Source organism: Achroia grisella, unplaced genomic scaffold (assembly GCF_030625045.1).
Source record: "Achroia grisella isolate CSIRO2021 unplaced genomic scaffold, CSIRO_AGI_Agris_v1 utg782, whole genome shotgun sequence".
Lineage (NCBI taxonomy): Eukaryota > Metazoa > Arthropoda > Insecta > Lepidoptera > Pyralidae > Achroia > Achroia grisella.
This window is the reverse complement of record NW_026713022.1, coordinates 6,316,670-6,332,354: the sequence shown is the minus strand read 5'-3', so window position 1 is coordinate 6,332,354 and position 15,685 is coordinate 6,316,670. Positions and strand designations below refer to the sequence as shown.

The following is a 15,685-nucleotide window of genomic DNA, read 5'->3' as shown; positions in this document are numbered from 1 at the left end:
TGTCTAACTGTCGACCTAGTGGTGAATACACTTGACGTGTCCACCATTTCACTGGGTAATTTGAATCCAACGGCAGCTTGCCGTCATCTTTTTTAGCTGCCAAAATGTCTGTCTGTTTACAGTCCAAGTCACAATGTGTGTTATGGTTTAGGATACCGCTTTATTCTCAACGATCGCAGGATCGATTCCTCGCACGGTAATTTCTGTTCACAAGTATGATTGTATTCTTTAAGGTCGAAGTCACAATGTCTTGTTATACGACGTACTTACTGGTCTTATGGTTTAGCATACCGCTTTTCTTCCGATGGTTGCGGGTTCGATTCCTCGCGCAGTAAACATTTATATTTAGTAATATTGTTTGTTGTCTGGGTGTCTAAGTGCATATAGATAGTTAATAATAATAGTAATAATATCTCAGGACAATTCACACAACACCATCTAGTCCCAAGCTAAGCAGAGCTTGTGCTATAGGTACTAGACAATTGATATAAATACATGGATGCATTTTTTTCATATACAAATACATATATACACAGAAAACACCGAGACTGATAAAAACCATCATATTCATGAATACAAATGTTTGTACCGTGCGAGGAATCGAACCCGCGACCATCAGATAGTAAAGCCACAGATAACATAATATTACATAGTAAAGCTATATGCTTACCACTAAACCACCAAGGCATAATACGGTAGTATAGAGCAGACATTCCCGGCCGCCGTATCTCCATCGCCCTCTGGTACCTCTGTCACACCCATATCATAATATTCAGACGCCATTAACAGTGTAATATCTCATTTCACCGGAACAATTTATAATGGACGAATAAATCAATTATACAGCCTCCGTAGCACTGTCTGCTCGGGAGATGGACGTTTCACAATTTGATAACACGGCAATATATTTGGTAACAATATATTATATATTACTAGCTGTCTCGGCAAACGTTGTTTTGCCTTAAAATAAAAAAATTAGGGGTGGATTACCCCTAACATTTAGGGGGATGAAAAATAGATGTTGGCTGATTCTCAGACCTACTCAATACGCTCATAAAATTTCATGAGAATCGGTCAAGCCGTTTCGGAGGAGTATGGGAACGAAAACTGTGACACAAGAATTTTATATATAAGATTTTAAATTTCTGTACTATTAAAAAAAAATTAGGAGTGGTAGTCCACCTCTAATTTTTTTTTTATTTTAAGGTCAAACAACGTTTGCCGGGACAGCTAGTAGTTCATAAATATATTAACAACTAGCTGTGCCCGCGACTTCGTCCGCGTGGAATATACCAACCAAACAAATTAAATTTTAGATAATAACCTAAAAAAGATACATCGTTCTACTTAAAAAATTATGACATACTCATACAACCTTTCATCTTCGCTCTCAACCCCTTACAATCCTTTTTTGTGCTAAAAAGCAACTCTGCTTGGCTTAAGACTAGATGGCGTTGTGTGATTAGTATTGAGATGTTTGTTAGCGATGATAATGGAATGGTGCACCCGCCTGCGCTGACGGTATACGCTGGCCGGGCACCAGTGGAGGATGATAGAATGAGCATGGTGGCAGGTCAGTTAGCACATCGTGGCGAATTTACTAGAAATTGACTACGATGGTTTCCAGAGGGAACCATGTGGAGGTCGACCTGACATGGTATATTGCTAGCAATGGGGCTACTATCCTCATTAATAACCCCTTACCCCTCAGTATAGAGCTGTTATTACTATATACCAGTAAGTCCTTATAGGTCAAAGAGCACATCGCACCGGTTAAAAATCGACAACCACACAAATCAGGGGGGAAGGGGATTGTTAGTAATGTAGATTGATAACCCCATTGCTAGCAATGTACCATGTCAGGTCGACCTCCACGCGGTTCCCCCTGGAAACCACCGTGTTAAATTCCTGGTGAATTTGTCACGATGGGCTAACTAACCTGACCTCATGCTCATCTTATCATCCTCCACTGGTGCCCCGCCAGCGTAAACCGTTAGCGCAGGCGGGTGCACCATTCCATTATGATCCACAAAAAAAAACCACACAAATCAGCGATTGCCGATCATCTATTGAACGCTGGAACAAATCACTGAATTGAACTATACGCGCCTGAGGTCCTCTCTACTGATCGTCACTAAACAATCTAGTGACGGTAGATTAAGAAAAAACTACTGTCACCTATCTACATTGACATCGCTGTTACTCCAGTCAGCTCATGACCACGGCTAGTGCAACCTAGTCGAAACGTCGAGAGAGGTAAATACCTTTATTTGCCACAAAATTATTCGTGTTAAGACCCGGTTAATAATTTAAATAAAGTTCTTATAGAACAAATCGATAGAATCTTAAATGTATCCATACATACATTCATGGTGATATGAATACGGAAATAGTACGAATGACTCGTACTGCGAAAATATATTCCCAGATATTGTATTGTTAATAATTCATCGACAATAATGTCCCTCGGACGCTGCTTCTAATGTCGTCATGTGATATATACTACAATAAAGGCAGAGGCGTCTGTTTCACTGCGAGTGGTTAACAATCACCAGATATTCATAACGGTGTTGGAGAATTTGGTTATTTAAGATTTAAAAGAAATAATTCACGACTTCGTCCGCGTGGAATTTAACTTTATTTTTCTAAAATAAAAGTAGCCTAAGTTACTTCTTATTACATTCGCTGCTTGCCAAAAAAAGTTCCGTCAAAATCGGTCCAATCGAGATTAAACAGAACAAAAAGATAGACAGACAGACAAAAAATGGTAAAATATGTTATTTTTATGTATGTACCGTATTTACATTCATATGCATGTACTAAAAAACGTTTATTTCAATGTTACAAACAGACACCGCAATTTTATTTATATGTTGTTGTATAGATTACGTACATAAGAACCGAGTATTCGATCTTATTATTATTATTATAATCGCGGAAGTTACTGAGTATGGATAATAATAGTAATAATAATAATCTCAGGACAATTCACACAGCGCCATCTAGACCCAAGTTAAGCTAGCTAAAGCTTGTGTTATGGGTACTAGACAACTGATATAAATACATGGATACATTTTTTTTGTAAATAAATACATATTATACATAGAAAACACCCAGACCGATACAAACAATCATACTCATGAATACAAATGTTTGTACCGTGCTAGGAATCGAACCCACGACCATCGGATAGTAAAGCGGTGTGCTAAACCACTAGACCACCGAGGCTGTCATTGCACACTATGTTATTACACACTAAACAATTACTTGAGTGCTTAGCTTGGGACTAGGTGGCACTGTGGGAATTGTCCTGAGATATTTTTATTATTAATAAAGCTGTGCTCAATAAATATAATTTTACAAAAGTTTTGAAATCGCTTAAAGGTAATTCTAGTATATTTTTATGCCAATTCCCATAAAATACCCATTAAGTTTATCTTAACAATACTTAGTAACAGCAAGTTTGTCTATAAATCCATCATTAATGTTATAAATATATGACGATTTCTTGAAAATAAGTGAAGATTTTTGCGTTAGTTAAACTTTATAACTCTTTCCAAATTTTTATTCGCTCGCTCGCTCCGCTTATGAAATCGCTTGCGCTACTGTCCGCAGCAAAGGGGGAGACGGGTATGCGGCAGGAGGCAATGGAAACGGGCGATGATTCACGTTCCTAGCAATAATGATATCGGAGCGCGACCTGATTATTTATAGAGCAATTGTTGTCTCCCTACGATATCGGGCGCAGCCATAAATTGCCGATTGATAATATTTATATCTTTGTTTTTGTTATCCACGCGACTTATGATAGCTCTTTGTCGCGATTATGATGGGGGTCATAGGATGAAATAGCTTTTAATATAATATCCACATCAATATCACGAGAAAGTCCAAATTTGGTGTAATATTTGGACACAATTGCACTTACTTCGTATTTGCAAGTTGAAGTGGCAGTGGGCTGGTCATATCTGTCGCTGAACCGATGCTCGCTGGAGTAGACGTGTTCTAGAGACCGTGAATTGGCAAACGTAGTGTAGGACGCCCTGCAGCTAGGTGGAGCGACGAAATACGTAGTTGCGGGTAAAAACTGGAAGAGAAGGGCTGAAGATCGTGGCCAGTGGCGTGCCCGGGAGAGGCCTATGTCCAGCAGTGGACTGCAGTGGGCTGATGATGATTGCACTTATTTCTGTGTTGTTGGTAATTGGAGAGAACTTATTAAAAATTATGATAATGAGGTCGGTCAGTTTGCTCGTAACAAGTTATCAGGATTTAATATCTGTCCAATTATATCACCATTGGCTTAGTCGGGAGTACGATACCGTCTTCTATTGCTGGCAGCTTGTCTGCCATTCTTTTTATAAAATTTGCATTTTTGGTATCTGTTATTTATATGTCACTTTTGACTAGTTGTTGTTACTTCTTCGTTGTGGGCCCTTTTGAGAAATAAACACGTTTATTTCAATTATTTCATTCTTAATAAAATTGTCGTTGTCCTCCTGCTTCAGTCACATCTTCATTTATTCTAAGAATTCCTGATTATATCTCGAGTATAGAATTTGCGACTTCGGTGCCAAAATTTACGCAAATACAACCTACGAACGTACTATTTTACAGCACTTTTTCTATTTCTATAGTAAAATCTAGTTCTGGTGAAAGTAGCAAATATAATAGTAGTACTTAAGTAAGTTAAGATACAAGTGCATTCAACGAATTGCCTCGCCATTCAATGTCCGCACGTTAAATTGTTTAAAGCACTATCCTTCGATATTTCAATTGAATTAAATAGCCCAAGTTTATAAATCGGCCATTGTTCCGTTCCACAAATGCGGCGAGTGTGATGTAAATTGTATAAATGTATTTGAAAACAATGAATTGTTTGTTAAACAGGGAGTGACTGGATCTGTCGGCGGCGCTGCCACCGCGTGGAGTGATGGACGCGAAATTAAATTAAAAAAATACTGGTCCGCTTATTTACAGAATAGGGACGAATATGAACAAGCTCTGTTGTCTTAACGCCTTGCTGTTTTTCGGTTCGTTTTTGGAGTTTGCAATAACAGATGGAAATTTTGATATAATATTTCATGATTGCAAACATTAAGATATTGCAATGGAGTCCTTAAATGTAGACGAAGGAATAGCTTGATTGAAATTTGTAAAGTCTGTATGTACCTTACGTGTTTTCTATATCCTGAATATATAAATTTAACCATAAATTTTAATGGATTTTACAGCATTTATTGTCTCTAGAAATAGAAATAATCTTTATTCAAATAAACATTACAAGCACTTTTGAATAGTCATATTTTTATTCCACTACTCATTTGTCATGCAGATTCACTAGAACGAGCAAGAAACTTGTGTGTTGCTCTTTTGAATATATGTTTTTTTTTTTATATAAATAATTACAGTATAACAAGTAAGAGGCATGCGATAATCAACATAGAAATCGCAGTCATTATTAGTGTAATCGGATAATATTGTCAGTGCTATGGATTTGAATTTTTTCTATAAAAACATTATTATCGTTAACGAATTCTTCAATTATATAGTAAGCTTTTTTGCAAAGGAAGTGTTTTATATGAATAATATTTGCCGAATATCTCTGTATAATATTTGTCTTCGATGCCATACTTAGTAGGTGATTGTTAGTAATGTGGACTAACTTACTGACTAACTCCATTGCTAGCTCTGTACCCTGTCAGGTTGACCTTCACACGGTTGCTTCTGGAAACTATCATTATAAATTTCTGGTAAATCTGCCATGATTGTCTAAATGACCAGACCTTATGCTCATCCTTTTATCCTATACTGGTGTATAGCCAGCGTGTAACCTTAATGCAGGCAGTTGCATCATTCCATGAACATCCATAATAAAAATGCTAGATTTGAAAAATATTGTTTGACTCATATAAATGGTGGTATTTTTAAGGTCTCTGGTATGACAGCTTATTGAAATATTTTTTGTCTTTGTGTGTTTTTGGATCGTGTTTCATTTATCTTTATTATAACCAATAGCATACTATTTTATAATTTTGTGTTAAATCAGTCCTTATGAGACTATCTTACTAATATTATAAACGCGAAAGTTTGTGAGTACGATGGATGGCTGGATGTTTGTTACTCTTTCACGCAAAAACTACTGAACGGACTTTGATGAAAGCTTACAGTAACATTGCTTATATATATAAAGATTTTAGGTAAATAGGGCGAAATATGTTGATAAATGTCAACAAAGTGTAATGCAGACGAAGTTGCTTGGATCAGCTAGTAATAGTATAATTTTTTGTCTTGTGTTTTAGAATATGTTATTTTGAACAATTTAAATGATAGTTTATGTATATAAATTAAAGGATGCACTATAAATTCGCTTTTAAAAACTTTTATTTTCAGTTTTTGTATCACTTTGATCGTTCTCAAATTCATCTTCCACCTTCAGTAGGACGTTCAGGACCTGTCTTTTAACCTGATTCTGGAACTTTCGTGGCAATCTCTTTGTACTTTGACAGACGCTGGCGAAGAATAAGTCTAAAGAATCCTGGTCAGTGGACGAATTTCCAGGGTCCCACACTTCTGACTCGTGATCTGATTGTTCCTCTGCTTCCACCACTTTCACGTCATCTTTTATGTGTCTCTGGTTCCTGGAAATCACAATGGTGTTTAAATATTAAAAAAACATTACAAAATTGTAATTCCAATTGTGACCCGAGTAATTAAATAGTATCGTTCTTAAACTCGAAAAATTAAATTTAGCATTATTTATTCATTTTCTTGAATTCTATAATAATTATTGCTAATTTTATACTACTATTCATTTTTTAGGCCGTGTTCAGGTAGATGTAGTATCGGGCGCCATCCTGCGAGATGGACTGACGACGTCAAAAAGGTGACCAGCATCCCACCCAACATCACACCACATCACCCAACTGCACCCAACATCTTCCGCATATATCCACTATATGCGGAAGATGTTGGGTGAAGCATTGGGAAAGACCTATATCTAATAGTGGAAATATACAAGCAAAAATAATGATGATTCATTTTTTATATAATTTTACATCTTCCAGAGATGACAACATCATTATTTTACTAATATTTCTTAGATGTATTTAAACAAAAATTAAGTAAATTGATCTAAATCATCTAGATTTACGGTTACGACATTGAATAGCAAGTGTATATATATAAATTTTCACATTTTTTAACGCATTATTAGTCGGATATCCGTGGTTTGTACACGTGCACAAGTCAATAAACCTAATCTGCGAGATCTCGTCACGTAAGTCACAACTCGTCAATTTTTCGTCACAATCGAGGCATCGGAGCAAAAATAATTTCTTGCACGCGCTCTCTTGTGTAAAATTGCAAATGCCATGCCTGGAGGCAACTGGAGGACTGGAGGTTTTTTTTGACGGTACGTTATAGGATTTTATAGATGTGGCGTGCTCGCTTTCTGGCGGAATGAAAACATGACGACGCGGATTCTATATTTAATTCACTTCTATCATTTTGGGGATGAGAAACGTTTATGTTATGCAATGTCTTTGTTAATTCTCGATGCCCTAGACTAGATGGTCTAGCCGTTTAGTACAGCATCTTTCTTCCTATGTTGACGGCTTCGATTCTTCGCACAGTAAAGAAAGAGCATTTTTTTTATGAGGAACGTACACCTGGTGCTGTTTGGAACCATTGACCCAATTGAAGGTGTTGTTTAGTGGTTTATGTATATGGATGGTGTGCTAAACCAATTTCGGTTCAATTCCTTGCACGATACATTTGTCTTCATGAGTGTGATTGTTTGTATCGGTCTGGGTGTTTTCTATTTATATATAGAAAAAATGATAAAAATTTGTTTCAATCGTGTAATATCAATAGCACAAGCTCTGCTTAGCATCAAACTAGATGACACTGTGTGAATTGTCGTCATAAATTAATAATATTAAAACGTCCGCCTCTATTCCACGTTGCTATACCTACCTATATGTGTGTAAATTTACTATATCATAATTGTGCAATGCAATATAAATAAATAAATATTTTGTAGTATTCTCCCTTTGATATGGTGATAATTTTTTTTTTAAACTATGATTATTTTTCTCGTTTTTTTTTCACAATCAAATCTAAAACTGATATTTATATATCAGAAAACAGTAAGAAATTAGTACCTACCGCCTCATAGTCATGTATGGTAACACGAATGACATTCTGTTCTCGAACCTCCACTTCTTGCACGGCGTGCCTGCTTTAGTGGTGGTACCTTTCTTGGATCTCTTTAGAGCTTGCCGCATGGAGTCTCTTAAGATTTTCCATTCTCGTTTGAGGACCTCACCTGAAAAGGAAATACAGGTATTTTCCTTGTTAAATCGTGGAGTACCAGTGGTATGATAAGATGACCCTGAGGTTAGGTTAGTTAGCCAATCGTGAGAAATTCTCCAGGAATGGTTTCTAGGGCAAACCGCGTGGTCAACTTTACATGGTATATTACTAGCAATGGGGTTATTAGAACACATTACTATACCTTCTCCCCCACGGTGGAGTGTTGGGTACAGGTTACTCACTGTGGGGGAAGGGGATTGTCAGTAACCTAGTGGGTACTATCAATATGTTATGTTAGGTCGGCTATCACGCTGTTCCCCTGGAAACCAAGCGATTTCATCACAATGTGTTTACTGACCTGACCTCATTCTCATCTTATCATCCTCCACTGGTACCCCGCCAGCATACACCCTAACCGCAGTGACGATTACATTGTCATTTTATTTCAGACTACTCTAATGCTGTTGACTGCAGCTGGCGTTGACACCGTCCCTCTAAACCGGATGGACTGAAGACCAACTCCCGTCTGACGGATTAGACTTTAGTCTGAGGACACCTCTCTTCTATCATTAACCCCTATTTTTTTATAGCGTTATTAATTTATATGGCAAAACAACGTTTGCCGGGACAGCTAGTTCATATAAAAAAACTTCTATTCAAAAGATCAACACACAAGTTTCTTGCTCATTCTTCTTGTGATGAATTTGCATTCCGAATGAGTGGTAGAATCGAAATATGACTATTCAAAAGTGCTTGTAATGAGTTTATTTCAATAAAGATTATTTCTATATCTACTAGCTACATGTATTATACATATAAACCTTCCTCTTAAATCACTCCATCTATTAAAAAAACCGCTTCAAAATCCGTTGCGTAGTTTTAAAGACTTAAGCATACATAGGACCGGACAGATAGTTTTTTTTTCGGACTACTCTAATAGCGAGGTAGGTAGCGAGTGCAGATGGCACTCCAAACCCGCGGAAGGACTTATGGAGCGGCTGAAAGCCAACTCCTGCCTGACGGATACGACTTTAGTCTGAGGACACCTGTAGGGGTTCAAACTTCAGCTCAGGTCGTCGTAATTTCGAACCCCGTTTAAATTGGATGGGGGATTGATCATCCATTCCATCCAAAAATGTTACTCACTATTAGCCCCGAGTCTCTCGGATATTTCTAGCCAGCAGCGATCCCTGACGTCTATGTCTCTGTGGCTCTCGTGCCTCGTATCATACAGCACCGGGTACTTCTTCACCTCATCGATCAGCCGCTCTCTGTACAGCCTGCTGTTCAATTCCATTAGTCTTGCCTTTAATACCTAATCTAAAATGAAACACATATTTTTTATATAATTAATAATAATAGATATTATTACAGGTTAGGGTTTTTTTTTTTTTTTATTTTTTTTATTTTTTTTTTTTTATTTATTTATTTATTTTTTCCTACTTGGCCTACCTCCCCACCGCTGTTTACAGGGTGGGCCGTCGTCTAGGTAGGGTCTTATGCTAGGGGGTACAGCCAAGGAAACACACTTAAGCCCGGATGTGAAGTTCCAGGTTTTTAACTTTCTTATTTGCTACACTTAAACCTAGAGGAGAACTTAATTAGGGATTTACATTTCTAAAGGTTATCTATTTTGTTTTTGTTTACTTACTACTATTTTAGCCTATTTGTATTTCTTACTAGTAGTAGTAAAAACTGTAATAGATATATTACAGTTTTTACTACTACTATTATTCTTTTTATTACTTATGTCTATTGCTTATCTATTATAGGTTAGGTTAGATTTATATAGTTTTGAAATTTATCACAATTCTTGCTATTACCTCAGAACGCTTTCTGATTATACTCTAAGATTAGGTGGGAGAGTATGCCATATGACTCGATGAGTGATGAGAGATGAGAGATGAGCTCGCCTGTACAAAAGTTTATAGCTAAACTAGCTGGCCCGGCAAACGTTGTTTTGCCTTGAAATAAAAAAAAAATTAGGTTGGACTACCCCTAACATTTAAGGGGATGAAAAATAGATGTTGGCCGATTCTCGAATACGCTCACAAAATTTCATGAGAATCGATCAAGCCGTTTCGGAGGAGTATTGGAACGAAACCTGTGACACGCGAATTTTATATATAAGATAAAGAATAAATAAATAGATATCTCAGGACAATTTACACAGTTCCATCTAGCCCAAGCTAAGCAGAGCTTGTTATGGACTACTACTAGACAATTAATATAAACACACGGGAATTATATATTTTTTGTATATACATAAATAATGCCATACCAGCTCAATCTGTTACCTAGAAAAGTTGCGAGGTAACAGATTGAGCTGGTATGGGCATGTTATGCGGAGCAATGAGAGCCATGTCTTATGGAAAGAGTATAATATGAATGTGGATGGATGTAAAGGGAGGGGACGCCCTAAGAAAAGATGGATGGATTGTGTGAAAGATGATATGAATAAAAGAAGAGTATGTTTAGATATGACGACTGCTAGAGAGCAGTGGAAGAGAATGACATACTGCGCCGACCCCAAATAATGGGATAAAGGCAAGGCAATGATGATGATGATAAATAATGTATATAATCACCCAGACCGATACAATCAAAAAATGCACTTTTTTACGGTGCGAGGAATCAAACTTGCAACCATCGGAAGCAAGGCGGTGTGTTAAAACGTTGTTGCTGTCTATATAAGTATAATGGAACTCAAGTTGACGATCCATAGATCGTAAATGGTAACCAGAAAGATCAGCACCAGGATGGACTGTGTGAAAGATGATATTATAAGAAAGGAAGTAAATAACGAGATGACTGCGAACAGGAATGAATGAAAGAGAAAAACATATTAAGTTATCATATGATGACTGACTACTGTATCACTCATGCGTAGCGAGATCAGATGATGGTACCATCTGCATATCCTGTAATTTCACTATCCAATCTCAACCTTTAACTGAAATACAACTTATAAATTAAAAAGGCGGCTAAAATGAGCTATTTGGCACTGGTCATCCGCATCCCAAAAGGGGTGAAGGTGAAGGTTTGGAACTGGGGTCGAATTCTTTTGCCCCGGCATCAACTTCGGGGGTAACAAACCCTGGGTAATTGCATAATGAGCCTCTTAAACTAACTTAAGCTAGCAACTCGATAGCAATGTTTACAATTAAACAAATTTTTGTCTAGTCAACTCGAGAGAGGTAAATACCTTCATTTACCATAAAATTATACGTGTTAAGACCCGGTTAAAGTATAAATTAACTTAACCTAACCTAAGAAGTAGTAGATACTAAAATAAGTGAGACAGAGTTAACCAGGTAATCACTGTTACGTACGCTACAGAACTTGTTATTATTTCATAAATAATTTACTTGTGTAATATTAACTACTGGCTACTCGCCCCGGCTTCGCCCGAGTCTACGTGTATCTAAATATATATAACTCAAAGGTGACTGACTGACGTAGTGATCTATCAACGCACAGCCCAAACCACTGGACGGATCGGGCTGAAATTTGGCATGCAGGTAGATGTTATGACGTAGGCATCGGCTAAGAAAGGATTTTGATTAATTGTATCCCCAAGGGGATAAAATAGGGGATGAAAGTTTATATGTTTATCTCATTGCTTTCTTGATTAAATTATTTTAGAAATATTAAAGCGTAGCGGTTTTTGTATTGATTGCTGCATGCATTCTTATGTGAAATGTGAATACTAATAACCATCAGATGGCAATTGTGAGTAGCTATGACGTGGTCTGGTGTTTTGAGTAGTCATGCTCACTAAAACGTCCAGACTTGTGGCGGCGTGGTGGGCCGGGTCATTGGGCTCCCTAAAATATGGTCGAGCGCAATGGTGGCTGGCTCATCCGTCATACTCGTGAACGAGTGCTCCTTGTGTGGACTGGTCTGCTCTAATCACTATGACTTATTTTCTCTTATTAATTGTTTAACCAGTTGTTGTATATTGAATGTTTTTTCTATTTGATTATTTCATTGAATTAGTGCTAATCGGTGGTTTGTATTCACACACTTAAACTTAAATTGTAAGTAAGAATAAATTATTTAAAAGAGCAACACACAAGTTTCTTGCTTGTTCTTCTTGTAATGAGACAGCATTCCGAATGAGCGGTAGATTAAAAAAAAAAATTGTTATGACTATTCAAAAGTGCTTCAATGTAAGTTTATTTGAATAAATGATTTTCTATTCTATTCTATTCTATATGACTTTGTAAATATCAAACCTTTGTAAATAAGAAAAGATTTTAATGAATTCCACCCATAAGAGGATAAATAAACACGAGCGAAGCCGCGGACAAAAGATAGTAATATATATATAAACCTTCCTCTTGAATCACTCTACCTGTTAAAAAAACCGCTTCAAAATCCAAATATTGCTTAGTTTTAAAGATTTAAGCATACATAGGGACAGACAGCGACAGCGACTTTGTTTTATACTATGTAATGACTACCTGCCCCGCGCGACGTCTGCATTCTCACTATATATCACCCAATTTACATAATATGTTTTTAAATTATAGTCTATGTGTTATTTTAATGTATAAGCTATGTTACTGTAAAGTTTCATCGATATCCGTTCAGTAGTTTTTGCGTGAAAGAGTAACAAACATCTATCGATACTCACAAACTTATAATATTAGTGTGATAGAAAGGTTGAACTATAAATTAAAGCATTAACACACTAAATACTATAATATCGTAACGATATCGCTTCACCCCACACTATTCACTTTGTCTATTTTTATTAAATCGGATCGATTGTAATGAAACATTTGTCTGAGATAGTTTTCTCATATCAACGCAATAAATGCAGGTACTTGTAAATTAAATTACACTCGCCCCAACTTTGCACGAATATACATTTATACATATAAATAAAATTGTAGTGTTTGTTTGTAATATTGAAGTAACCGTTTTTTACTACATGCATATGAATATAAATACGGTACATACACCAAAATAACATTTTTTACAATATTTGTCTGTCTATCTGTTTGTTCCGCCTAATTTCTGAAATGGCTGGACCGATTTTGACGGGACTTTTTTTAGCAGGTAGCTAATGTAATAGGGAGTAACTTGGCTACTTTTATTTTAGAAAAATAAAGTTAAATTCCACGCGGACGTGTCGCGGGAACAGCTAGTGTATAATACATATAAAGCTTCCACTTGAATCACTCTATTTATTGCTAAAAACTGCATTAAAAATCAGTTGCGTAGTTAAAAGATACAGGCGAACACACAGCGGAAGCGACTGCATTTTATAATGTATAATTATTAAGTATTTATTTAGATACTCACCTATAAAAAAAATGTATCCGATTCAGATCTGCTGACACGAAGTAGTCCAATCCATAATTCTAATCACAGATTAAAAAATTACAATATAAAACTTTTAATCAACTGAACCAAATAGGGCCGGCTAACACGGGTCCCCCGTGGCGACTCTCAAGCGATACTGAGCGAGACGGAGCTACGTTACGCGACGTTGCCGTTATGTGCCGCGATAGCTGTATCGCTCATCGCACTCGGTGGGTGGCATGGTTTAGCATAGATAAATGGACAGATGGCACAGATTTAATAAATATATAATAAATAATCTCAGGACAATTCACACAGTGCCATCTAGACCCAAATTAAGCTACCTAAAGCTTGTGTTATGGGTACTAGACAACTGATACAAATACATAGATATGTTTTTGTTTTTCGTAAATATATACATATTATACATAGAAAATACCCAGACTGATACAAACAATCGTACTCATGAATACAAATGTTTGTGCCGTGCGAGGAATCGAACCCGCGACCATCGGAAGTAAGGCGGTGTGCTGAACCGCTAGACCACCGAGGCCGTCAAAGAGTAGGCAGATGTCGGCATTTTGAAATTGCTTTTCAATAAATTTAAAAATAGGAGGCATTTTAGGTGTACTATATCCAAATAGTTTGTTTTAGAATGATTTTATAATCATTGTGATAGTATATAACAAATTCGCTGTCGCTGTCTGTCCGTCCCGATGTATGCTTATATCTTTAAAACTACATCTACTACATCAACTATCATAAATACAAATATCTATCCTGCATAATGTGAACCTGCGACCATCAGAAGTAAGGCCATCTGCTAAACTACTGAGGCAATTCTTGTTAATTCACATTAAATATGATAATATTTAAAGACTACATAGATGTATCTAAATATATATAACTCTTAGGTGACTGACTGACATAGTGATCTATCAACGCACAGCTCAAACCACTGGACGGATCGGGCTGAAATTTGGCATGCAGGTAGATGTTATGACGTGCCTACGTCATAAGAAAGGATTTTGATTAATCCTAACCCCAAGGGGATAAATTAGGGGATGAAAGTTTGTATGAAACTTTGTCAATTTTAAACCGATCGGGCTGAGACTTTGCATGCATAAAGCTACTATGACGTAGGCGTCCCCTAAGAAAAGATTTTGCTGAACTCCATCCCTAAGAGGAAAAATTAATGCGAGCGAAGCAGCGGGCAAAATCTAGTTATATATATTTCTTTGAGAAAGGATTTTTATAATCACCCCTAAGGGGTTAAATTAACGCGAGCGAAGCAGCGGGTAAGCTAGTCTATCAATAAACCTATTGCATTACACCGCTTGTACTTATTTTGATATAACAACATAACCTAAAATGTACAACATATATTTATATATATGGATGGTGTGCTAAACCAATTTCGGTTCAATTCCTTGCACGTTACAAACATTTGTATTTTTGAGTGTGATTGTTTGTATTCACAGTGTTTTCTATTTATATATACAAAAAATGATAAAAATTTGTTTCAATCGTGTAATATCAATAGCACAAGCTCTGCTTAGCATCAAACTAGATGGCACTGTGTGAATTGTCATCATAAATTAATAATATTAAAACGTCCGCCTCTCTTCCACGTTGCTATACCTAACAAGGTGTATATATGTGTGTAAATTGACTATATCATAATTGTGCAATGCAATATAAATAAATAAATATTTTGTAGTATTCTCCGTTTGATATGGTGATATTTATAATCACCCCTAAGGGGTTAAATTAACCCGAGCGAAGCAGCGGGTAAGCTAGTCTATCAATAAACCTATTGCATTACACCGCTTGTACTTATTTTGATATAACAACATAACCTAAAATGTACAACATATATTTGATTGTACAAATAGAATGAGTACCTTTCTTTCCTGTCTGCAGATCGTCAATTCTTTGCCCCTTTACGGTACAGACTGGCAGGCGGCGATGCGAGCTCGCTTTGTCTACACTACTCTACTCGCGTCTTTAGTAGAGAATTTTACGAGAGATATTTGAGAATGAGGATTTCAATTCCTTT

The 15,685-nt window shown here is 36.6% G+C and overlaps 1 protein-coding gene across 1 annotated transcript; it reads right to left on the bottom strand.

Moving 5' to 3' along the window:
* Positions 1-6,369: 6,369 nt before the first annotated feature.
* On the bottom strand, positions 6,370-13,782 carry LOC131851291 (uncharacterized). The gene is made up of 4 exons (XM_059201774.1): positions 13,627-13,782; positions 9,460-9,633; positions 8,167-8,326; positions 6,370-6,638 (listed from the first exon to the last, which is right to left on the bottom strand). Exons 2-4 carry the CDS (start codon positions 9,608-9,610, stop codon positions 6,371-6,373), a joined length of 579 nt encoding a protein of 192 aa, XP_059057757.1. The 5' UTR covers positions 9,611-9,633; positions 13,627-13,782; the 3' UTR covers position 6,370.
* Positions 13,783-15,685: the final 1,903 nt, after the last annotated feature.